General features: G+C 45.3%; 1 protein-coding gene across 5 annotated transcripts in view; it reads right to left on the reverse strand.

Annotated features, from left to right (window-relative positions):
• Nucleotides 1–10204: 10204 nt before the first annotated feature.
• Nucleotides 10205–25645, reverse strand: part of BTBD7 (BTB domain containing 7) — a 109468-nt gene continuing 94027 nt past the window's right edge. For 4 of the 5 annotated variants that reach the window (XM_038545584.1, XM_038545583.1, XM_038545585.1 and 1 more), the window contains 5 exons: nucleotides 23534–23677; nucleotides 21808–21997; nucleotides 19364–19542; nucleotides 17320–17766; nucleotides 10205–15566 (listed from right to left, as the gene is read on the reverse strand). In XM_038545584.1, the coding sequence (XP_038401512.1) occupies nucleotides 14754–15566; nucleotides 17320–17766; nucleotides 19364–19542; nucleotides 21808–21997; nucleotides 23534–23677 (1773 nt within the window). In that variant the 3' untranslated portion in view covers nucleotides 10205–14753. The remainder of the gene's footprint in view (nucleotides 15567–17319; nucleotides 17767–19363; nucleotides 19543–21807; nucleotides 21998–23533; nucleotides 23678–25645) is intronic. The other variant, XM_038545587.1, reaches the window with a different exon arrangement.

Below are 25645 nucleotides of genomic sequence, written 5' to 3' on the forward strand. Positions count from 1 at the left end.
GGAGCAACACGGTCTCTTGTGACAATAGATGACAAGCCTTCAGGTATGTGGCCCTAAGTACTGGAGGCATTGAGGCCATAAAGTACATTAATTTTCCTTCATGTGTCCAGTTGCAAATACCAATCCCTGGATGAGATGAATTTGGCCTAGAGAACCTCAAAGAAAATGGTCCAACCCCCAGTTTTCTGCATCAAGCCTCCTAATTCCAGATCCCCTTGTGTGATGTGTAGAGCTGGAAGGTCTTGTGGCCCAGGAGATGCTGGTGTGCCCTGAGCTGGCCGTGTAGACCCGTGAAGTTGCCAAGCTCAGGGCATCTGGGAGATCGTGAACAGTCAGCCCCAGCTTGGGAACTCCTTTCCAAGCCTGAGGAATTCCGCGGGCCCTCTGCAGGGTTGTGCCAGCACACAGCCATGGCTTGTAACTTACCGTCTTCACAGACATTTGCTCTAACTGCCATGAAGTTCCTGGCACCTGTGACAGGTCGGGGCCAAGTCTCAGAGGCCACGCGTTACTGCACAGCCCAACGTACGCATCACCCAGTGCAGAAGGGCTCTTTTAGAAAGGTACTGATCCTTCTTTTACATTAACCAGAAAACCTCTTTTTTTTTTCTTACCTATGTTCACAACTAGTTTTCTTATTGACCATAATGGACGGTCTCTTCTTGTAGAGACTGATTCTGGCCAACATGTGGCAGTTGAGATAAATGCATGTTTTATGCAAAACAAGAATACGATAGTTGCTTTTAAGGAATTCTGGCATTGTATGTGCATTTTTGTAGAATTGTTACTGGACTTACATACTTTAATCAGGTTTCTGTAAAATTTAAATAAAGCCAGTTCAACAAAATAGCAGCCTTACAGGTTGTTTGTATTCAATCTTGAAATGTGCGCAGCCTCCCTCTGCAGGTTATAAGAAAAAATGAATGTAACGTGAGTGTCATAGCAGCCATTCCCGCCCTGGGGTCCTGCTCAGGCAGGGACTTCTCTCCTGCTGTTCTAGGAGACGTGGCCCGATCTGAGGTCCGGCCGCAGGCTTCCTGGACTGCCCGGGCTTTACAACCTCCTCCTTATTTCAAAAGCAAACATGAAAACAACCCAAAAAGCCAATGTAGAGGCCCATGTTTGGCCTCTCCCCTGCTCTTGCTTCCATGGGAATTCTTCAGACCGGTGTGGTCATCACCATGGTGAGCCGAGCGCAGCTAAAGTGCTGTCTCCAGTCCTGAAGCTGCCACATGTCTGAAGACGCAGGATTATATAATCCTCAATGCCAGCAAAGCTGCAGTTCTCCTGCTCCCAGACCAAAGGACCCTAGTGGGGCGGAAGGAAATTGAGAGCAATCCAAGTACCGCAGGACCTTGGTGGTGACCTTGGTCAGCTCCCCAGTGAAGAGGAGTGTGGTCTGGGGAACGTGGGAAGTACAGCAAGCCAGCCCGGTTCCCAGAGGCCGGCGAGACTGTCTCCCAGTCAGGTCACCTTAAAGTGGCTGCTGGATGCAAGCCTTGGTCTGAGGAGGCATCTGGCACTGGGCCAAAGCCAGATGGACCTCACTTGCCCCCTGCCGAACCACGGGGTGTTAGATGTGTGTCCTCCGCTTACAATCCCAGGATCACTCAGTTGGAAGGGACCTGAGAAGTGCCCCAGTCTCACCTTCTGTCAGGACAGGAGGCCCTCATTCACGGATGTACCTCATAGGCGACCTGTGCTGCTCGTTGCCACTGGGTCCCAAGGTCTCCCATGCTTTGGGTGGCAGTGGCCCAAGGTGGCCTGGCAGTGGCCAGGTGGTCTCTGGCCTGCCACGCCTGCCACATGATCTGAGGGGCATTGACCACAGCGCTCTCAGCTGCTGGCATCTATCGTGTGGGCACTGCAGGGGGTCAACACCATGGAAGGCGAAGAGAAAGATTCGGTGATTTAGACATCGAGCCGCTGGGCTAAGCCTTTCCCAAGGCTTGTGCAACCAGCAGACCTTTCTACGTTTGCTTGTAGTGTCAGAGTGCTCACGGCCTCACATGGCACTCCTCCTCTTTCTCCCAGTCCTTGATGTATCTTCCTGGACAGAAAGGCTAGCTGCTGCTTCTGGACTTTTCCACTGGCTTCCCATCCAAATCTTTGGTGTTTCCCCAGGGATTGCTCTGGCTGGAGTTGGGAGAGCTGTTCCTGGCACTCTCGGGCACCTGTGCTGGTGGCTCCGCCCTGATTCCCCCAGCTGGAGACTCCCCCTTGGGTTTCCCCTCAGCCATCTTTCCTCCTGTAAGGGCTCCTGTGGCTCCTGCTCCCCCACTCGCATCTCAGTCCCCTGGCTTCCCTCTCTTGCCTCTGCCTCAGGCCTGAAGCCTCCTCAATACAGCTCACCTGTAATTAGATTGAAAAGTTTTACCACTGTGTTAGGGTTCTCTGGAGAAATATATCCTATGGGGTCTCTAGGTATGTATGTCTACATATGTGTGTGCATGTATTTATCTATATGAGATATATTATCCTATATATATCACAAGAAACTGGCTCACACAGGCTGAGAAGTCCCGCGATTTGCTGTCAGCTGCAGGCCCAGGAAAGCTGGTGTAGTTCCAGTCCAAGCCTTAAAACCCAGGAACCAAGGGGAGAGCTCATGGACTCTCCCAGTTCAGGAGAAGATCAGTGTTCCAGCTCCGTCAGACCAAGAGGACATTTTTTTCCTTCCTCCGCCCTTTTGTTCATATATATATATACACGAGAGAGAGAGAGAGAGAGAGAGAGAGAGAGTCAGACACACAGGCAGAGGGAGAAGCAGGCTCCATGCCAGGAGCTCGATGCAGGACTTGATCCCGGAACTCCAGGACTATGCCCTGGCCCAAAGGCAGACGCTAAACCGCTGAGCCACCCAGGGATCCCCCTTTTGTTCTATTCCAAATCTCAACAGATGGGATCATACCCGCATCCCACCCTGGGGAGGGCCCGCTGCTGTACTCAGTTCCTCCATTCTAATGCTAACGTCATCTGGAAGCACCCTAGGAGCCCCCCAGATATCATGTTGGTCAGGCATCTGGGCACCTCTCGGCTGAGTCAAGTTGATGCAAAATTAACCGTCACGACAGCCAACCTGTCTAGCTTGTCTCACACCACCCCACGGCCCATCTGTGGAGTAATGGAGGCCCCCGGGGCCTGCGGGGTCCTGGGGGCTGTACCCTGGGATGAACGGAGGCCTGGGCTCTGCCTATTGTCACATTCGCTCTTGCCCCAGCTCTTCCCATTGTAAGAGGCCCACTGGGGGCTCCTCAGGTGTGTGGGGTAGCGGGTCCCTCAGCTCCTTCAGGAGGGCGCCCCCTAGTCTAGGCCTGGAGCTATGAGTAAAATGGAAGCAACTGGGAAAATGAGCCACTTTGGAAGCACAGATGCACCTTCTCCACAGGTTTATTTACTGCAGAGTCAAAGGTCCCTCATTTCATGACATCTCGGTGGGGGATGGAGAGATGTGAGGCGCTATTCACGATCTCACGTCGTCCTGGCATCAGGGCAGGCAGCAGGGAGCTACTTGGGAGTTCCTGGGTCTAATATCTGCCCTCCCCGCTAAGCCCTAAGTCGGTGAGCCAGGGACTGTCTTTTTCCAGCTCATTAGGAAAGTGCTGGAGCCTGGCCCGATGCCTGGCCCGACGCCTGGCCCATGGCAGGGCCCCACCATGGCGCACGCAGACTGGAAAGCTCGCAGGCGCCTGGCAGCGCTGAGCAGGGCCACGAGCTGGAAGCTTCTGCGAACGCCATCTCACTTGCCCCTCACGGTGGCCTTAAGAACATGAGTTCCTCCTCGTCCTGAGATGTGGGAACAGAGGCTCTGAGAAGTGGAGGGCTCCCCGAGGGGTCCAAGACCCGGTATCAAAGGCAGGCCTGACCCCAGGCCCGCCCGGCCCACCGCTGCTTCCTGGGAGCAGGGGAGCCTCCGGGGAGAACCGCAGGGCGGAGCAGCTTCCCTCAGGCCAGCGTGCCACGTTTTGGTCCCAGGGCACGAGGGACACTGACGCTTTTCTTGTTTGGTTTTGGTAAAACGACTTAGACTCACGTGCCAGAATGGACTTGCTTCCTCCTTCCAGGAGGGCCCGGGGTTTGGGGTGCACAGGCCCTGGCCCCCCGCTAAGAGAGAAAGCGGCCTGGGGGGGGGGCAGAAGCTGCCACTCACCACCTTCGAGGAAGCGCTGAGAGAGCAGCATCCTTTCAGGGGGTGAGGCTCCCGTGAGGACCCGGGACGAGGGCAGCGGCTGGACAGACCCGTCCCCAGTTCACCCTGGCCGTTGAGCTCCGAGCCTTAAACCGGGGTCAGGATACTTAGGTGCCTCACCGGGTTGTGACAAGTGGGGGCCTGGCGCAGACGGTAACGGTTAGCGGTTAACCAGGTGGTAACCATCACTTAGCTGGCGAGGCAACAAGGTAAAGGAACAGAGACCGGCCCAAGGTAACTCGGTGGGGCGGCGCAGGCCCCAGGGCCCTTGCACGGATTCCATACAGTGAGTTGGTGTTTTATTTTATTTGTTTATTTGAGAGAGAGCACAAGCCGGCAGAGGGAGAGGGAGGAGCAGACTCCTTGCTGAATGGGAGGCTGACGTGGGGCTCAGTCCCGACCCTGAGATCGTAGCCTGAGCCAAGGGCAGACGCTTAACTGACTGAGCCGGCCAGGTGCACCTTGCTGAGTGTTTTTAGTAGAGGAAGCAGAGTCCACGACATAATCAGGGTAAAAGCACTTTGAAAACGAAAATGTGTGGGGCGCCTGGGTGGCTCAGGGCGTTGGGCATCTGACTCTTGATTTCCACTCAGGTCATGATCTCAGGGTGGTGAGATCCAGCCCTGCACTGGGCTCCGTGTGGAGTCTGCTTGGGGTCCTCTCTCTCTGTCCCCATGTCCCGCTGACTGTCTCACTCTCTAAAAGAAGAAAGAAAGAAAATGTGCTCCACCGAGTCCTTCAGCTCTTTGTCTCCAGCTCGGGGCCTGGCGTGCAGGCAGCACACAGTAAGTGCTTCTAAATGACCCAATGAGCACCCTACAGAGCAGGTGCGGCCTACACAGGCCTCCCCTCTCCAAGGGCGGCAGCTTTTGTCATACTGGGCGCTTGAGCCTTTGTAGCCCACAGCCCGACGAGACCTGGGGGACGTGTCTCCACAGCCCGTCACGGTATCCTGAGGGTGTTCGCACAGACAGTGCTGCGTGTTCCACGAGCATAACTCCGTCTACCTGGTGGGGAAGGGGAAGGGACTCATGGAAGACGGGGCTGAGGTGCTTGTCAACATGCCCTTGTCCTCAGGGCGCTGGAGGCTGCACGAAGTCCTACCACGATTAAGTGGGGGGGTCAATGGAGCTCGCGGCATGTGAGATCTGGGGACACAGGGTCTGTCGGAGTCCAGGGTGTCCAAGGAAGACCGCGATGTCTGCTAGTGACTTGGGAGTCCTGGTGGGACACTGTGGGGATCAAGCCTCCACCTTGCATGGCAGCCGGGGCTTTGAGTGGGCAAGAGTGTGGGAAGGACCCCAGGTCCTGGGGTGGCACAGGGTAGGCCTGGGAGGAACAGGGAGGTGCTGGGTTGGGTGCAGGCACTTGCTGGACATCGGAGAGGAGGTGCCATCTATGGGCCTGAAGTCCAGGGGTCAAGGCCGGGGGTAGATCTGTGAGTTCTCAGCACGCTTAGTTATGGCAGCCTGTGGTGACGGATGAGCTCTTCCTCACGGACGGATGTAAGGAGTAGGAGAGAGGATGCCAGGGAATGCCAAGGGATGAAAGGAGGAGCCTGAAACAGGAAGCCAAGAGGCTGCCAAAGTGGTGAGAGCAGACCCAGGAGTCATGGCACAGAAGCTAGGGCTGTCATGGGGTCAATGTTGCCAAATCACATAAGGTATAAAGTGTCTGTTGAGATCTAGACAAGCTCTAAGCCAATCGAGGAAAGAGACAAAGAGATAAGATGGGTGGATTTCTGCCCCCCGGCCACCCCCTCATTCCTCATAAAGCTTATTTGGGTGATGTGGCTTTCTTTGTGGAGTTATGGGCTCCTGGGCCAGAGCCCCACGATGGGCCACTTAGCCACTGGCAGGCAACCCCCTGCAGGACAAGCAAGCAGGGTCGCCTACTGCTTGGCTGGCTGGCCCCATTGCCTGGGGACTTTTGAGAGTTTCTGCTCTCTTTGGGTAGCTGGTTCCTGAGAAAGGAAGGAGAGGAGAGGCGGGCCCGCAGGCAGAGCCTTGCCTGCCTCTTCCCTAACACCAACTCCCAGCAGTCAACAGTGCTCCCAAGTGCCCTCCACATGGGGGAAACGAGGTGGGTAGTGTCCACCCTAATTTATTGACCTGAGGGCGGCTGGGGACCAGGCCAGGTGTGGTGGGTCTGGGTAGCCCTGGGGTGGTGGGAAGTGGGGGCACTCTGGCCTCTCAGGAGTTTGGGTGCACCTATTGGAATATACAGAAATTAGTTCAGGCACAGAGGGTGAGGAAGTATTTATGGTACCTTCGAGAGAAGATTCTGGATACGCAGGATATTTGTGTAGCTGAAGAGTGTAGGGTGAAGGGTTTCAGGAGGAGTGTGCCCTAGGCAGCAGCTGCCCACGGTACCTCACAGCAGCCCTTGCTCTGCGAACGGGAACAAGAAGACTTTGGCTCAGGTGCCTTAGGATTATGAGGCCCCATAAAGGGCTCAAGGAGTAAACTGCTGTCGCCCCATTGAAGGATGAGGATCTTAGGGTTAGGTGCTTAGCTCTAGGTCCCTCAGGCCCGGACGTGCCCTGGTGGGCGCTCTGGTTCCTTCCTTGGGAACACAAGCCCTTCTTCCCTCGGGTTTTCCTGGCTTTGGCTTCCTCACTCCCTCTGAAGCCCAGCCACCATCCAGCAGATTCCCCAGGGTGGAGACATATGATGCTCGCCCCCAGATCCCGGGCTCTCCCACACTGGGGAGACCTCAGAGGCGGGCAACCTCGCCCTGGCGTTGACACAAAGCCCAGGGCTGGCATCTGGGGAAATGCACACGGCTATGTGGGCCGGCCAGCTCCAGGGGGGTTCCAGAGACTGAATAAAAAGGGGTCCCTGGGCCAGAAATAGGCAGATGGAGGTCACTGAAAGGAAGCCCATGAAAGATCCCGATGTCATTATCAGTGTCACGCATAAGGCTGTGTTTGGAGCAGGGACAGTGCAAGGTTAGCAGGTGACGGACAGCAGAACCATGCCCCTCGCTTCCATCCTTTGTCAAAGGGAATGCCCTCCAAACCCTAATGAGCTGAGCAAATGTGACAGGGAGGGTCTGGGGACCCTGAGGGTCACTACTTGGGAAGTGGCACGTGACTGTCATCTGTACAGGATGAGCGAATAGTAGAAGTGACCAAATGTCTCAGTTCACATGCCTAGGGCCTGGGAAGGGGCGGGAGGATAGGTTCTGGTGACTGGGACAGGCCGCTGTCATCCGTGTTCCCTCGGGGATTCTAAGACGAGCCACCAGCTGGTGCTGAATGATCTCCATACTCGGGCCGAAAGCAGCTGGGTTAGGAATGGGGTCTTTTGAGAACAAATTGTGCTGAGTTGGCCTCCTTTCCCATGCTGATGGGGTCAGCAGTCCTCGAGTGGGGGACATGCCCCAGCCAGGCTGCACCCGCCGTCACAAGCGGAGATGAAGAGCAGGGCAGCCGGGAGGACAGCGCCACTCTGCAGCGTCCCAGTCAGCCCACAGCTCGGGCCCTGCACCCCTTCCTCCGCGCTGCCAGCCCAGAGCAGCTTCGGGCCCGGCCTCCCCGACCCTCTGAACAGCAGCCGTTGGGTTTTGAGGAGGGGTGGGATTGGTCCCCGATCTCGTGTGTGTAATTAGCTGGAAAAGGTAATACGTGGGCAGCCCTGGTGGCTCAGCGGTTTAGCGCCACCTTCAGCCCAGGGCGTGATCCTGTAGACCCAGGATCGAGTCCCACGTCGGGCTCCCTGCATGGAGCCTGCTTTTCCCTTTGCCTGTGTCTCTGCCTCTCTCTCTGTGTGAGTCTCTCATGAATAAATAAAATCTTTTTTTTTTTTTAAAGGTAATATGTGCACATACCTTGAAAATTCAACCAGGACTTAAAGTGTGCAATTGAGCCCCCACCTGACGACGGTGCCCCTCGAGGCTGTCCTGGGGACGTCGCACGGTGCTTGCAGACATGTTCACGTCCCTGCGAGTGGGCTGCGGACCCCTTCTGTCTTCTCGAGTGGGAGCAGATTCATGCGCTCTTTTGTCCTTCACTTCTTTCACTTCCTGTATTCTGAAGGTCATATTCCCTGCTCCCTGAGCGCGTCCCCCCACCTGGCCTCCGGGTGCCCCACATGCTGCTTTCCTTCCACCTGCTGGGCTGCCCTGGCTGGAAACTCCCTCTAGCTGAACTGTAAAGGTTGGAGCTCCTCCAATTGATTCCTGGGCCTTCTTTGCATCTTAAACCTTCCCCCGAAGCCACGCTATCTACTCCCGAGGTGGACAGCTACCACCTAGCACCCCCACCCCCTTTGGACCCTCTCCTCTGAGCTCCTAGCTTGCACCCAACTGCCAAGCACACATGATCACCATTAAACTCTCATCTTCCTGCCGACCCGACTTCTCTTGCTCTCCCCCAAACCAGCGGGCGCTGCTGGTACCTGCAGTTGTCACAGGGTACTCAGGATCCTATCCAGAACCTTCCTCGTCTTCGGTCAGCCGTCTGGGCTCTTCTAGGGAGGGCTGCACCAGCCTCCTGCCTCACAACTCTGGCAGGGAAGCTTCCTGTTGCTGCTAAGGTCAAGATGCCCGATGTGCCTCTCACTCCCTGAAGCTTATTTGCTCAGTGCTCCGCATCTTCCTGGAAACCCTCCCCCGAAACTCCCTCCTCCCAGCCTTGCGGTTCTGGCTTTCCCCTGACCTGCACTTGAAAGGTCACTTCCACATTAAGTCTTCCCCATCCTGGGGCCAGTTAGATCCCCAGCCTTACCTCTGTAATAATCTAGTGTCTTTTATTCCTTGACACCCTAAAATTGTTGTGGGCAGGACTGTGTCTTGCTCATTACTGTCACCACAGGACTTGGCAGTGTCTGGCAGTTAGAAGTTACTTATTGAATAAGTCAATGTTTGTGAAACAAACGATTACCATGCCTGTGCCTGCTTGGGCCACCATCCTTTCTGGATTTGAGCCTAGGCTCTACCAACTTACTAGGTGTGTGACCTTGGAGAAGTTACTGGATGTCTCTGTGCTTTGGTTCCTGATCTGTAATAAAATGGCACTAATAATAGTATGTAATTCACAGGGGATTAAAGGAAATAATGTCGAATTCATTGATTAAAAAAAAAAAAGTGCCGGGATTGAATCTGGCATGTATTCCTCCTCCCATCCATTCCTGAGCCATGTCAAGCCAGTCTTCTCAGCCATGATAATCTCCTACTGCTCTATACTGCTTTGTTTCTGGGACAAAACTCCTTTCCATCGAGAGTCCAGAGTTTCTGAGAGTAGGTATCCTGTTGGCTCTGTCTGCTGGAAAGAGGAGATCGAGAGATATCCCTCAATGCACTGAGGAAAGGTTAAGGCCTGCCATGGCTAAGGAGGTGGCCTGAACCCACTATCCCAGGGGTCATCTGCGAGTACAGGAGTGAAAGTTGACTTACTCAATTTTCTTTTTTAGATTTTTAAGCAATTCACATACAAAAACGCCCTTAGATTTTATCTTGAGAGTCCACAGTCAAACCTAAGATGGTTACAAGATATAGTCAGTCACCTTAGTGAGACATGCAAGGGGAAATGCTAGAAGGGAACTTATTAGTGAAATGATTACAATATAAAATGACATTGATTGTATAGCAACTGAAAAAATGGAAACTAGAAAACTTCCTATTTCACATTTTTCAGAAACTTAGACTAGATCATGACTCTCTTACCCTTTCAAATAGTAAGTGAATGGACCCCGAGTTTGAAAGAGGAAAAAAGCTCAGATACTTGGGAGACCTGAGTCTTGGATGTATCTGGGTATCTTGCTGCTGGACCAATGCCTGGCACCTTCCAGGCTTGGGTCCAGGTGGGCAGAATGCTGGACTTCCTTTGGAGACCCCTGTGCAAATTAATTCTCTGCTAGAATTTGTAAACTGAAGTCTCTCAGAAGTGTCCTACTGAAATAATAGAAAAGAATCTGGAAAACTCCCAATTCTACCCTTAGTGGAGTACAATCGCCTCTAGAATTGAGGTCTGCATGCTATAGGGCTAAAACAGACTGTATCCAACTCAGCAGGTTCTATACAAGCCATTTATTTGAAATGCCAACTATGTGTAGGATAAAGTCAGTGCTACATGCTTATCAGTAACAGTAGAAAAATAGAACCAGTGGAAACCTTTGTACAACCGTAATGATACTCAAAAGAGAAATCTATCGTTTTACAATGCTTCACACAGACGAATTCAAGTTTGGAGGTACCTAAATAAAAATACTATATATTTCTTTAAAAAACACTATGTACAATTGAAGCGTAAACAAGTTTTACAAAGTACTGGTTATGCAGGTTGTAGAAAACACTTGCATAGGACATGAAATCAGTTTAAGAAAAATTTCTGAGCCTTTAGCATTGAAGGCACTTGACTTTATACCAGTAACAGCACAACCACAAGAAATGCAGTGTTGTAGAAGATACCACCTCTCTGAAGTACAGATGTGGTACATAAACAGCAAGTGGGGTTCAGGAATCTTTAGCTTTCAGCCACCCCATCTAAGAGCAGGATTCCATACCACCTGCCCATGGAACCCAGATACACAGTCACGTGTAGGTACACAATGAAGCTTCCAGAGCTTATCTTGTCTCTTAGAACCCACATAAACACACAAACACGAGAGGTTATTTTCAAGACACACACCTGCAAGTAATCTTTCTATAGGAACAGCCACAGCATTATAATATTCAGAATGTGGAAGAATGACACATGGTCTGAGGGTTTTCTAGAGGAAAAAAAAAAAAGATCTGAAGACTTGCCAATAAAACAAGTATATAACAGCTACTGCAATCTACAGGACAAAAAGACAACTTAACATTTCATAAAACATTGTTCATACAACAGTGTTAATGGAAAAGAGTAAAATATCTTTTAGTGTGTGATGATAACTCTTTTAGTAACGTTATGTGTAATGAGGTTTGAAAGTAAACCACTTAGTAGACAAAGTAAACCACTGCAGAACCGGGAATAGCACCCATCACTGCTGCTTTAATAGTAACTTTCAACTGAAAGTTGAAGGTCAACAAAATAATAATTAAAAAAAAAAAAAAGAGTCAAATAAACATTTCCCTTTGAGTTCGTTCCTAAGGTAAAAACATGAATGCCTCAGAACTGGAAAACAAGTGTCTTACAAGTGTTTCATGAAACGCGTTTCCCCATGAATGGTGGATTACACATATGAAAATCCCTATTTTGCTGAGTAGTTACTGAGAAACATTCACCCTTCCCCTGTGGAGATTGGGACATGGCAATGTCAGCCGTGAGCTCCTGTGGCCCCTGCTGCCCCCCAGGCCCTGCAGCACCACCCACACATTCTCATGGACAAGGGCTGCCCGCTGGCGGAAGGTGAACAGCCAGTCAAAAGAAAACCCAATTAATAGGTGGCAATTGCAATAAAAAGTTATTGAGGACGCAAAACCAAGAATTAGGTAAAGTTTTACAGCTCTACAAAAAAGACTCAAATATAAAGATCTTGTTAAAAATCCTTAATATCCAACTGGTTCTGGAAATGCAGGGAGAGCTTAGGTCTAGGGGCGTGTGCCTAGAATGAGCTAATGGGGCACAGGCCATGGTGCGTGGGAATCTGAAACAGCTGCTTTTCACTGATAATTTTTGCCTTTCATGCTGCTATTTCTTTTTGAGCCACAGGGGACTTTGAACTTAGCCATCAAAATCACAAAACTAAAACCAAAAATGTAAGTAGAGGACCAACAGCTTCTTGAAGAAACATGGACCTTCTCTTCCCTCTCCAGGAGCTAAATGGTAGTTCTCTAAACCACGAAGGTGGTGATTGACTGACAGCCTGATTGTCTGCAGCCTTGAGAGGAGATCTGGTATTTTGAGATATAGTTCTCCTGAAATTTCTAAACCAAGGGAAATGCCAGGTCCTACAGCCTAAATTTTATATTATACATACACTTTTTTCCTAAGAGCAATCTTACCCAGACTTCACATTTATCTTAGTACAGCATTAACAGATTTTAATGCCAAGTAAGCAATACAGAAGATTGGAGAGGTGGGTTCCAAACCCAGAGGCACACAGCTAATCTACCCTAGCCACCACACTTCACAAGATATATTAGAAGTCCACTGACGCCTACCCTAGCACACACACACCTGCTTACCTTCTCCAAGTCACACCAGTCCACAATCCCACAGATTAAAGCAAGTTCCTCTCTGTACACAATTTAGTCAGATCAGCTACTACATTATTAAAAACAAACCTCATAAATTAAAGTAGGAACAGTGGTCACTTATTTTTATGTTTGGGGGATATGAAAGAATATTTAATAAGTTTTCAGGAAAATGAGTCTGTGACATCAAATAGCTCTTGTCTAACATTTTAAAAAATACAGGTCAGAGATGAGAATACTTTTTCCCACCCAATTTAGCTCTACTCACTCTTATTTGCAGTACCAGCACAGTACAGTCTGAATTCAGAAATTTAAAACTGCATCAATATAATTCATGTCAACACATGTATATAAATACACCTTAAAGAATATCATGGAATTAATTTTTGTTTCTGAAGAGAGATGGACTCAGATTGGCTTCAAAAGACACCATCATCTATAATAAAGAGTCAAACCTCCGAAAAATGAGAACAGAGTCCTATGTTTTTCTATCTTTTAAAAAAAAGGAGCCTCAGAGGCAATGCTAGCCGGCCTCCTAGGGGATGAATGTTCACTCTGGGAGGCATGGAGCTCAGCATACAACACTGCTGGCATCGCCAGACACGCTGGCAGCAGCTAACTAGGCAGGCAGCAGGACGCGGGGCAGCGGTTTGCCGGTGTAACCAGATGGATGTGGTCCCCGTCTTTGAGACTACCTACTGTTAGGATTTTTTAAAATGTCAGATTATTCCTGAGTGTATATCCACAGGGTAAAGTAGGAAAGACTGTCAAGAGAAACTACAGCTTCGGGAGAAATCAGAGTTGTTGACGCCCAATAGAAACCTATTTACTTAAAAGTGCATGTAATTCATTTATATGGTAGCTTGTATAAGGCTCCCTAGCCCTGCATAGTTTTAGAGTGAGTGTGATTCATAGTTATATATATATATATATATATATATATGTGTGTGTGTGTGTGTGTGTGTGTATATGTGTGTGTGTGTGTATATATGTATATATACACACATACGTAGAAAAGAGGCTCCCAGACATCCTTCACACAAAGGAATGTTCAGCAGGTCTCTTTTCTTCTAAGTGCTACGGCTGTGTGTGTATGTGTTTGTAAAAATACAAAGTGAATGCTCAAATAATGTTGAAGTGATTTAAAAACTCAAATACTAATATATTTACATTGGAGAGTAAGAAAAAAAAAACAGTCCTTAGCTCACACATTGCCCTTCCAAGGGAGAGGATCTTACAAGATCCCATGTGCTCAGTGGTTCAGTAAAATCCTAAACCAGCGTCCCCAGTGGAGTTCAAGTAGGACATGTAGTGTTTCACTGGGAAAAAAAAAAGAAAGAAAGAAAGAAAAAGTTTCTTTTTCTTTTTTGGTGACAAAGCATTATGCATTCTACAACTTTTTAGGACACCAAAATTCAGACAAACTTTGAAAAACATTTAAAAGAAAACACAGGCTTACAAACACCAAAATGACATCCGTAAGACTGAAGCCCTTTTGGTTTTTTTTTTTTTCCCACAGAGAGCAAGACAACTGAAGGCAGCAAGCAGTCATTTCCCATCTCAGCTGGAGAGTCGAAGCTCAGAACCAGAAATCCCGTCGGGCAACCTTTAAGTTACTTCGCTATTTCCACTGCCTTAGGATTCCAAGAAATCCAATGTCTTTGAAACCTCCTCTAGGGCTACGCTAATGCACATGACCAGCACCTGCAGTGATTCTGGCAGCGTCCACACTGTGAACAAAGCTACGGCGTTAGCCCGGGCACAAAAGGCTTTGCTCCTTTCGGTTCTTTACTGAACCAGAAAACTTCAGGATCCTGACTGGACTCTCTCGCTGGAGGAATGAAGACCAGCTCCCAAGACTTGTTAAGAAAAGAATGATATTAGATTTATGGAGACTGAGCAGGAAGATTTCTGAACTAAAACAATTACCGAAGAGAGAGGAGCATTTTGATGTGCTGTTCTTTGGAATTTCTATAATTAAAAAATAAGCACAGAACTATTTCATAAGAAAATACATCTCAGTGTGCAGTCCAATGCACGTGGAAACTGGTAGATGAAAGGTAAAATGCAAAAAAGTATGAAAATACGGTTCCTTTAAATGTGGCAATAAAGTTTGACATACTGATATAAAATCAATACAGGTAAAATAAATGTACAAGTGCAAAAAAATTCCATCATTTGTAAAGAGGGAAAAAAAAGTGCCAGCTTGCTTGCTCTTAAAAATGCTTCCCCACACAACTGTTCAAACACAAAATAGACAGATGCAGCATTCAAAAGAACCCTCGTAGCATGCCACGTCTCATAAACATGTATATACAAAAACTAGAATAAAATAATGTGAAACTGAGTTAGCTGGCATCAATAAACTGGTCTCTAAGTTGTCGGGTTACATCATAAAATGGGATGTTTCACATCTCAGGCACAGACGACTTGGAGGTTGCTCTCAGAGGGCAGACTTTTTGTAGAGGAAGTCTGGCTTGCTAGGTGACCTCCTTCCCCTGCTTATTGAATCTTCCCTTTCTAAATCAGTATTTTGCTGAGCTCCGCGGCCCAGGGACTCACTGTCCGCCAGTCTCCTACTGGATCTCTCTTCCGGAGCTTCAGAGCTGCATGCAGGATGTGAGGGTCTGTTGGGAGTCAGCCCAAAAGTCAAGTCAGTTTCTACTGCTGTTCGTCCCCTGACGTGGGCTGGACCATTGCCATTTTCGGGGGCCGCCAAAGGAAAGTCTGACCGCTGGGGAGGTTGTTCAACGACGTCAAGGTGGATAGACTCATTCTTTTGTCTGTGAAGGTGCCCATCAGGGGAAAGTGGATATTCTCTCCTACCTTCTTCCTGCTTTTTAGGAGAGGTCTGGCTAGGTAGGTAGGCTGACTTTAAGCCACTTGGTGATGCCTTATTGTGGCTATACAAATCGGGACCAAAATATCCACCTTGTGAAGGGGAAGGGGTGCGTCTGCCAGGAGCTGGAGTAGAAGGTCTGCATGCAGCATTTGAGAAGTCATAGAAATCCGGATATTCCTGCTGATTTTCTCGAGCATCTGCTTTTTGCTCTATTGTGTGTTTCTTTCGAGACGTGTGTGTATGCCTCTGTGGAATACATGACAGATGCTGGGGAGGCCCTGGTCCTACTTCAGAAACTGATTGGCTTAATTCTGTGTCTACAGCCAGTTCTGGAAGCCTCCTGTCCTTGAGTGACAGTGTGGACACACCCATGGCGATGTCTGGCATTAGGTCATTTAGCACAGGTTGTGTACACTGCAAACAAGAGACAAGAGAAGGGAGGGTTAAAAGAAAAAGACCCACGACTCCCTCTTTGTAAAAATGATGTTCACCAATTTTGGTTCTTCATTATGAAAGTGATACATGCTTATTTTTAAGAATGGTAACACTATAGGGGCCACTGGGTGGCTCAGTATGTTAAGTGTCTGACTCCTGATTTTGGCTCAGGTGGTGATCTCAGGGTTGTGAGACTGAAACCCCTGTCAGGCTCCAAGGGCAGCCCAGAGCCTGCTTGTCTCTTCCTCTGCTCTGTTGCTTGCCCCCCTCCATGCTTGCTCTTGTGCTCTCAAATAAATTAAAAAAAAAAAAAAAAAAAACTTAAAAAAGAAACAATAACAATATAGAAAACCATAAAGGTAAAAAAACAAAACAAAAACCCACTAATCTTCCCTATGAGATAGTCAATATTAACATTTTGAGGTATTTTTCTCATTTTTTCTCTGCTCATATATTAATTTTCATAAAATGTAGTGAATATTAAGCCTGTCAATAAGTTTTGAGATTACTATTTAAATTATAGCATAATATTCCACTGTATTGAGGAGTCATGGGTTATTTAGCCATTCTTCTTCCACTGTTGACATTAAAGTTGTTTCCAATTTCTTATTATTATAACCAATACTGTAATGGGGTGCCTGGCTGGCTCAGTTGGTGGAATGTGTGACTCTTGACCTTGAGGTCCTGAGTTTGAGTCCCACGCTGAATGTAGAGATTACTTAAAAATCAAATCTTAAAAAAAAAAAAAAAAAAGACTGCAATGAACTTACAAATAAATTACCTTTAAAGGGAATTTTATTTAAAATAAATAGTAGTAGAACTTTTGAAATTGTAAAATCGAGGGCAAGGCCAATAGGGTGGGAATTTGGCTTATCTAACATTATCAATCTCTGTTGTTTCTTCTTTTTTAGAGGGGAGACTGCAGGCAAAGTAGGTAGAAGGGTGTAAGGTAAGGAAGGATCATAATTTGTTCTGAAGTGTATACTAGTCCAGTTTCCAAATATTTTAATAAATATTCCCTGAAGTAATATATGTATCTTTTGTTTTTTTATTGAAGGCCACCGACAATGTGTGTGACTGAGCAGGAAGACTTAAAAATCACTACTTTTCCCCAAAGGTATTATATAAACAGAAATTGAACCTCTAATACAATGCAAAATTGATCAAGGAATTCTTGCTTAATTTATTAGCTACTAACACTAGCTACTGCGGTTCCCAGTCAAATGAGTGCTCAGATGGAACAGCCTGCCAGAGGCAGACACAGGCATGAGGACTGATTATCTGTCCATTTTCTGAACAGGAGTCTTCCCCACATTGCTCCTGACAGTATATACAGCTATAAATAACTTCCCTTTCCCGCCCCATCAAAGCATCTGATAGAAGAGTAGATTCTACAGAAGTTAGGGCAGATTCTAGACATGTGCTTGAATGGAGCATCACAAAACTGGTAAGATCCACTGGCACTGCCCTGTGTCACTACCCCTTCTGAGTACCTGCAATGAGCACTAAGACGAAGAAGGTACCAACTACTTCCAACACACATCCCATCTCTCCCCCTGGCTCTCGCTCTGGTCCACTATCCTTCTCTCTTTCCCTGCAGTCTAGGTTTTTAGCCTGTCAGTAACACTTCTGGGCACTGCCGAGTCCCAGTACGGCTCCTAGGGTCAGGGAAATTGCTTCTAATTTTCCATGAACATTTTATTTTAGGTAAATTAGCGAAGTGCTAACTTACCACTTGTTTCTCACATGCTACTGTTGCTGAGGTGGTGGTGGCGGCGGCAGCGGCCACTGTCTGTCTCCCTAGTCCTGTGGTGTTGGTGCAATCAGGTGCTGCTGCTTTAACACCTGGCAAGTAGACTGGAGGGGGACCAGCTTTAGGGGCTGTTCTGGAGTGAAACAGTGAATGATTACAGGGATAAGAGAATGAGCGTGAAGGGTGCTGGCTGGGAGGTCTTTGTTTCCAGCCTGCTTTGAGTTGGTTATGGATTGGGGTGGCTGGGGGGTGGTATGGAGGTGGTGGTGGGGGCAAGGGTGGATGGAAGGCCACAAAAGAGTCCAGATCTGTAAACATGGTTTCTGCAGGGGGGGTGCTGTTAACTCGACATCTCCCAGACTGTCTCATTGTCAAGAGTGGACTTTCGTCCCCGAAGCGTTCATCCGGAAAGAACTTGTGAGGATTCTAAGAAAGATTTAAACAAAGAAACAAATAAACAAAAAGGACATTTATTAGCAAATTTCCTAGATAGAAATTTACAGGCTGAGAGCGTTAAATGAGATCCTGCATTAAGTGTAGAGATTACTTAAAAATAAAATCTTGAAAAAAAAAAAGATGGCAATAAACATACATTTGGCAAGAGAAAAAGGCACAACATATTTCTCTAGGCCAGAAGCCCAAGGAAAATAACAGCACAAAAGGATACAGCAGAGTCTCTGTAGCCTAAGACAGAGCTATCAAGGAGAGCTGTTTAACTAAATATTCCAGCAAGCAGGTCAGTAATCCCTTGCAAGATTATGTGATAATGCAAAAGTAGGAAATAAAACTTAATTCAAATGTCTTTGCTGAGAAAATAAAATTAAATACCAAAGGAAAAAAAGGCATACAAGTGAGGATCTTCCTAGAATTTTCTGACAAAGCATCGCACTCTGTCTGAAATAAAACCTATAAAATACTAATCCTTACCTGTTTATTACATATCACTCAGTTTGATTAGTATTTTGATAAATACTATATAGTAATTAACTTATAAAACTTTTATACAATTTAAGATATCAAGTTAAGATACAATTTAGAATGGCGAAGACTTAAAAGAAAGGAATAGGAAACAAGACTCTATTTCAGGGATGGAAACCATGGTAAAAAATAAAAATCAAGAATGGCCTGCTGCCCTGCCTAGAAACACCACACTACATTCCTCTTTGAAAACTCAGGCTAAACAAGTCTGGAGTCAGTGGCAAAAAAAAAAAAAAAAAAAAATGCAATCACTTAACCAGACAAAATTAAATTTTATTTTAGGCTCTGATTTAGCGGCTGTGAACAGACTACTTTACACGTTCTTTCTTCATTGCAAAACTGACGCTACTGCTCTTGTACTTGGTAAGAAATTAGGTTTTTTCCCCCTGCTTATTAAAAAAAAAAATTCATTCCTTGATTCTCATGCCTACAGGATTTGTAACTTCATGCAAAAACATTTTTATTACATGGAGGAGGAGAGAGGAAGAAGAAGGGCACCTGGCAGATCTGTTAAGTCTGGTAGTAGGCCACAAACTGAAACCTAGAGACCCAATGAGGGACAGAGAGCAGTGGAGGGTCAGAATTTCCTACTTCTTCTTTCACCTTTGATGAGGATGCACGCTATTAACTTTTAGCAAGCCTATTAGGCACTGGAGACACAGTTGCTTACATACAGCACCTCTTATCTTCACAACATCCACTCTACTGGTGAGGAAACTGATATTCAGAGTGCTTATGTGGTTGGCCCTGGTTAACTAACTAATTGATAAGCAGCAGAGCCAAGATATAAGTTCAGCTCTCCCTCCAAAGTCTGTGTGCTCCATCTCCATCCACTCGACACACTGCCTCTACCTGGGAGGCGGTGGTTGGGAGTGGGGGTGGGGGTACAGAGGACGACTTCCAGGCTATCACAGACCCTCAAGGCAGTGAAAGGGCATGCGCTAAGAAACAGATGCACATGCTGTGAGGGCTCCTTAAGATGTCTGAACTACTGTCTGCACAATGATCAAGGCTCCCTATCACACATTGTCAAAAGCCATCCCACCTGTAAGAGCTCAGCAGCAGCGTCCGCAAGACCAAATTCTCTTAACACTCGAATCTGTATCTCATAGCTGACCGTGGCACCTTCTCCACAGTTGAGTGCGTAGGCTCTCTGCACCTGCTCAGTATGCCGTAGTTCCTGCAGACGCCTGACCATGTCTTTCATAATGAGGAGACGAGGAACTGAAAAAAGAAAAGGTTGGTAGGCAAAATATCTGAGCTGCATGAAAACCCACTCACTGAGCATGAGAAAGAAAGCATGTGTTCTGCTTAGAATCTTCTTAAATATTTGGTGATAGCCTTTTAATTTCCTGGAAACATAGTAACTTATATGCTGCCTAGAGAAGGGGGACCCTGAATGGAGTCTCGAAAAATGAGAGAAAACCAGTCAGGTAAAGTAGCATGAAGGCATGTGTCTCAAGCAGAAGGACCAGGCATATGTCAAACAGGCAGGTGACAGCATGGCATGAGTAGCTGGTACCACTAGTAGAACTTAGGGTTCAAAGGTACAAGCAGGAAGAGTATTAAGAGAAGGCGAGACAGATAGGTAGGAGCAGATCACAAATGACCCAGCATATCATAAGGAATTTACATCCTGGAGGTTGAACCAAGCCTGCGGCCTAGTTTGTAAATAAAGTTTTACTGGCACACAGCTACATCCACTCGTTCAGGCAGTGTCTGTGGCTGCTTCTGATGGCAGAGTTGAGTAGCTTCGATGGAGACTGCAGAGCCCACAAAGCCTAAAATATCTACCAAGTGGCCCTACCAGAAAATGTCTGCTGAGTCCTGGTGTAAAAGCCAGAGTGGGAGTAAGGTTAGAGGCAGGAAGAGCAGTTAGGAACCTAGACTAAGGCTGTAACAGGGGGCTGAGGAATAGGGGACACAGTCTACAAATATCTAAGAGACAAACTGACCAGACTGGCCACCAGCTCTTTTTTCTGGGGAAAGGCGAGCTACCACTTCCTGAGTGCTTACTCTGTGCCAGGCAAACTCCTAAGCATCTTACTCACAGTACTTCCTCAAATCTTCATAACAACCCTAGAAAGGAGATATATCCATTTTGTAGACAAGGAAATTAATGCTCTGGGAAGTTATCTTGTCAAAAGTCACACAAATAAAGTGGCAGAGCCAGAATATGAGCCCATGAGTCTTCTCCAAGAGGCTATATTGTCTTCTTTAGAGTGAGGTGGGCAAGGAAGAGAGAAGAATCAGAGAACACCAGAATAGGACCGGGTCTTGTTAAATAAGACAACAAAGCCAAGTCTTCTTGTGAACATCTCTGGGCTTTTTAGATTCAGTTCTAAGATTAAATTATGCTGCTATTCAATTGTATTAACTCAAGCTGATAAAAACCGGGCTAGTGACCATAGCTTCAATATCTGCACAAATCAGCTATTAGTGATATTTCTCTTCTGTTGTCCAATGTATACTTTAAATAAATGATTGTCAGTGTTTTGTCAGTAGTGGCCAAATCTGATAAGGCCAGCAACTGAACAGACATTAGTCCCAGAATAAAATATATGTGTTCAATTAAAAGTTGTTATTCTTCTATTTGTCCTTAATTGAAACAGACATTTATAAGCAGAAAATGAATGATACCATTTCTAATAATGCTATAATTTGCTGATCTTTTTGAATCTTCCAGTGGTAATTGGCAAGAGCTATAAATTTCTGACCCCCAGATCACTGCGGATTTTCTTACCTTAAAAACTAACACTAGAGCCCTTTGGTTAAAATCAACATTAACTGATGCTCAGAAATTTTTGGGTGTAACAATTATGTATCTCTATCTATGGTCACTTTTCTCAAAGTCAAGACATAAGCCTGTATGTACTACAACAGAATTCACAGAGCAGATCCTGGGAGGCTGAATGGATCTCTAGGAAACCAACAGTGATCACATTTGGGGGCACAAGCCTAGACTCAAATATACAAGTTTATAACTCTCCTCAAAGTGTCTTATGTGAGCAATGGTTTATGGATATGAAAAATCAGAATTCCTCTGAACTAGTGGTTCTCAACAGGAAGCGATTTTACCCCACACAGCATATTTAGCAATGTCTAGAAACAGAAAAATGTTTCCGAAAAGTTGTCATAAAGGATGTGTGTGCGTGTGTTTTTGCACACACATGCTACTGGCATCTAGTGAGTATAGGCCAGGGCTGCTGCTGAACTCTCTACAGTGTGCAGGACAGCCCCTTCAACAAAGAATTATGTCAAGATGGCATGGTTGAGAAACCCTGGGCTAACCAGAAAACCTGTACATACTTGTTACAGGAAAATAAAATATGAAACAAAAACCCTAGCTTATTAAGTATTAATTCTTTAATTAGAACAATGCATAATGGGTATTGGAAAGCAGAGAGAATTAGCACATGTAAAAAGGCTACAAAAATGATCAGATTAATCATTTAAATATAAATGCCTGACACAAAGCTACTGCCTCACCTGGAATTTCATTGGCTACGACTGAAGGAGGGCTTGACTGGTGACTGCTGATCTGCTGGTGGCTCATCATGTGACAGCACTGTGGTACAGCGGTATTGACCATGTAAAGTGTGTCTGGCACATTGGACATTCTAACCATTCGCAAACGCACAAGATCTGTTTGCTCAACCATCATCTCGTCCAGCACTGACTGAAATAACAATTCAGTATTAAGAGAATCCATCAACTCATCTCTGGAAATCATGTTTGGAGAAAGATTATAACCTTTATCATATAAAAAAGGAACTAGTTTATTGTTTTCAGTGTATGAAGCTTAAAATTAATAGTGAAAGGAGAAAGAACCCCTACTTCTTTAATTTTTAAAGAATCTTTCTGTATCATCTTTGAAAAGAAATAATCATCTTCTGGTTGTTTGCTTTTAATTAAAGTATTCAAAATTTGAAGGAAGGTATAAAATTATTCAGAAGTAAATTATACCTAAAGTTACTAGAAGGAAAACAATCTATACATGGGCTAAGTATCAGATCCAACATGAAATGGTCAAAACACAAAATACTGAAGATCAATTTTAAATTCAACAGACGTATATAAACCCAACTGTTTAGTTTCAGATGAATCTCAACAAACTGCAGAGTGGCCAAAATGATGTAATGTATAAACCTCTTCCACATTTTCTGAGGGCAATTACCTACTGATGTGTGGGTTCAGCTGTCGGGGAACAGGAAGTCCCAGGAGGACTATGTGATTAGCTCCCCTCTGCCACATTCTGAGACAGAGGAGAATGCAGGGTCATTTCTTACAGACCTTTGTTTACCATATACCACCTCTGCTAAAGGCCTCTGCTAGTTGCATGCTGTTAAGCACTGAACTTATTTCCAAAAAACCAGACCCAATCATTTAGTTTTTTTTCCTATTTTGGACTATTTATATTGTCAATCACTCAGTAAGAGGTAGATTATCCACCTAGCCAATAAAATTAACTTCTCACAAATCCTTTTACATAACTTAAGCTAGGAGGAGCTCTAAACATCAAAATGAGAAAAAAATTAAGGTAACTTCATTCTATATCCAAACACATTTTGCCTGTTAATTTGTTTCACAAAGCTTAAGGGTGATTTCTGACTTTCAAAGAGTTCCTCAAAAGTCCATCGCAAAGTTCTAATGGCCAAATATGGCTAATAAATATCACAGTATTCCATTTTTACATTACCACATTTTCTTGGAGTTCTTCATATTATGATACACAATTTACTTAATAAGCCTGAAATTTTCTCTTAGTTTTGTGCACTTATTCTAAAACTAAATAAAATTTCCAACAGTCAGCCACTACAGAAACACATTACAAGAAATCATGTCATTTCTTTAGTTTAATAAAGACAAAATGTGTGCAATCTTCTTTTAGAACATTTTTCCCATCCTGAAGATCACAATATACTGATAATAATTTCAGTTAAATTAATTTTTTTTCCAAATTAACAATTTGCAATGCAACTAAGATGAGAAAAATGTAAAATGCAATTCAACATGACCTAAGTTATAAAAACATGCTTGATAATTAAACATTTCAGAAAAATATTCTCATGAGTAGTCACACTAGAGTTTATTTCACTTTTCCTATTATTGGATATTTAGGTGACTTCTATATACTTTTACAATACCACAATGAGTATCTTTGTGCTTATAGTTCATAAAATGTATTCCAATATCTTAAAATGGTTTTCATTACCTTTGCTTCCTCCACATAGGGAGAGAATAGTCGAGGACGAACATATATTCCAGCATTTTTTTGCCGTAACCAAGCATTGGACTTTCCACCTTCTGTTGTAGGAAGCATATCTGATGGAGGAGTACTAATCAAGCCTCTTTTCATCTTGAAAAAAAAATTTTTTTTAGATGAACTAATGATTTATGTAGACCTAGAATACTACTAAGATGAAAAATTACACCTATAAATCATGAAAACTTAGGAATATACACGAAATTTCAAAATACTCCAAATGTTTGAGATTATTTAAAAGACTCAGCAATAAAGAGGTACTACAATATACCACTTTTCTTTATATAGAGGAATGATGTTTTTATTTTTTTAAAGGTTTTTTTTAAAAATTTTTATTTATTTATGATAGTCACACACACACACACACACACAGAGAGGCAGAGACACAGGCAGAGGGAGGAGCAGGCTCCATGCACCGGGAGCCTGACGTGGGATTCGATTCTGGGTCTCCAGGATCACGCCCTGGGCCAAAGGTAGGCGCTAAACCGCTGCGCCACCCAGGGATCCCCAGGAATGATGTTTTTAAAACAAGAGCTATAGTAATTAAAAATATAATTAGTTGGATTAACTTTCAGAACTTTCAATGAAAACCAATTTCTACCTTTTTTTACTTACTCATCTAGAGGATTCCATACCCATTCCACCCCCCCCAAAACAAAACAAGGACATCTTCTTGGGCCTGTATCTACAATACAAGGATGCACGTGGTCTGCCTGGTGGTTAAGGGAAAGGAGCTCTTGGGGAGGCAGATTGGACACAAATAGCAAACTCCCCATTTAACAGGTGCATGACCATGGATATGTCCTTTTAGGCTAGACCTGACTTTAAAGGGCTCCCCGATGGCCCTGGAGATGGGACCCTGCATGACTAAATGTGGTGGCCCTGTTGTTTCCTCGTGTATGCTAGGAGAAAATAAATCAAATACCTACAGCTCATAAAGTGGTTGTGAGGATTAATGACAGTAATGCACAGTGCTTAGCACACACTAGGAGTGTTTTATGCTTAACAGCCATTATTAGCAAACTTTCACCAGGGACTTCTGTGTGAAGCACAGAATTAAGAATAGAGATATGTATTTTCTAAGTCTACTAAACAAAGTTCTAAATTATTTTTCTAAACCAAATTCAGGGTTCAATTTGGCTTGTGTCCCATGTTTTAAACAAAACCAAACATTGTAAAACAGGCAAAACAAAAACTAAACATTTTTTTTAAAGATTTTATTTATTTATTGAGACAGAGAGAGAGAGAGACAGGCAGAGGGAGAAGCAGGCTCCATGCAGAGAGCCTGACGTGGGACTCGATCCAGGGTCTCCAGGATCACGCCCTGGGCTGCAGGCGGCGCTAAACCGCTGCGCCACCGGGGCTGCCCTCAACGTTGTTTTGTGTCTGATATTACTCTTGTTAATTCTTCCATTAGTTAAAATTGTTTTTAACTAATAAAATACAGCATTAGATAGTATTAAAAGCAGAAAAGCTCATAACTCTAACCTACTCTAACTATAATAACGCTGATATATTTCCTGTCAGTCTTGTTCAATGGATTTTTACATAACTGAATTCTAGAATACATAAAAACACATTAGTTTGTATTATTCTTTCTGAAATTATATTCTATCATTAGCATTTTTCATTGTTGCTATATTAGTCTTTATAATCATTGTTCAGGGCAGCAAAATATTCTGAGTAGTGTACTACAGTTTACTTTTATTTTTTCTGTTATTAAACATTCGAGCAGGTTTCAAATATTTAAGGATATGCTACTAATGTACCAGCTATACTTCTCCTATGGGATGGTAATATTATTTCAAAATATACTGACTTGGGGCGCCTGGGTGGCTCAGATGGTTAAGTGTCTGCCTTCGACTGAGGTCATGATCCCAGGGTCCTGGGATCAAACCCTATGTCAGGCTCCTGCTCGGCTTCTCCCTTTCCCTCTGCTCCCTCACCCAACTCTCTCTCACTCTGTCTTGTTCTATCTCAAATAAATAAATAAAATCTTGGAAAAAAAAGATAATTCCTACTAAAATAAAAACAGTGACTTAATAGGTGAAAAAAATGGTA

Source organism: Canis lupus, chromosome 8 (assembly GCF_011100685.1).
Source record: "Canis lupus familiaris isolate Mischka breed German Shepherd chromosome 8, alternate assembly UU_Cfam_GSD_1.0, whole genome shotgun sequence".
Taxonomy (NCBI): Eukaryota; Metazoa; Chordata; class Mammalia; order Carnivora; family Canidae; genus Canis; species Canis lupus.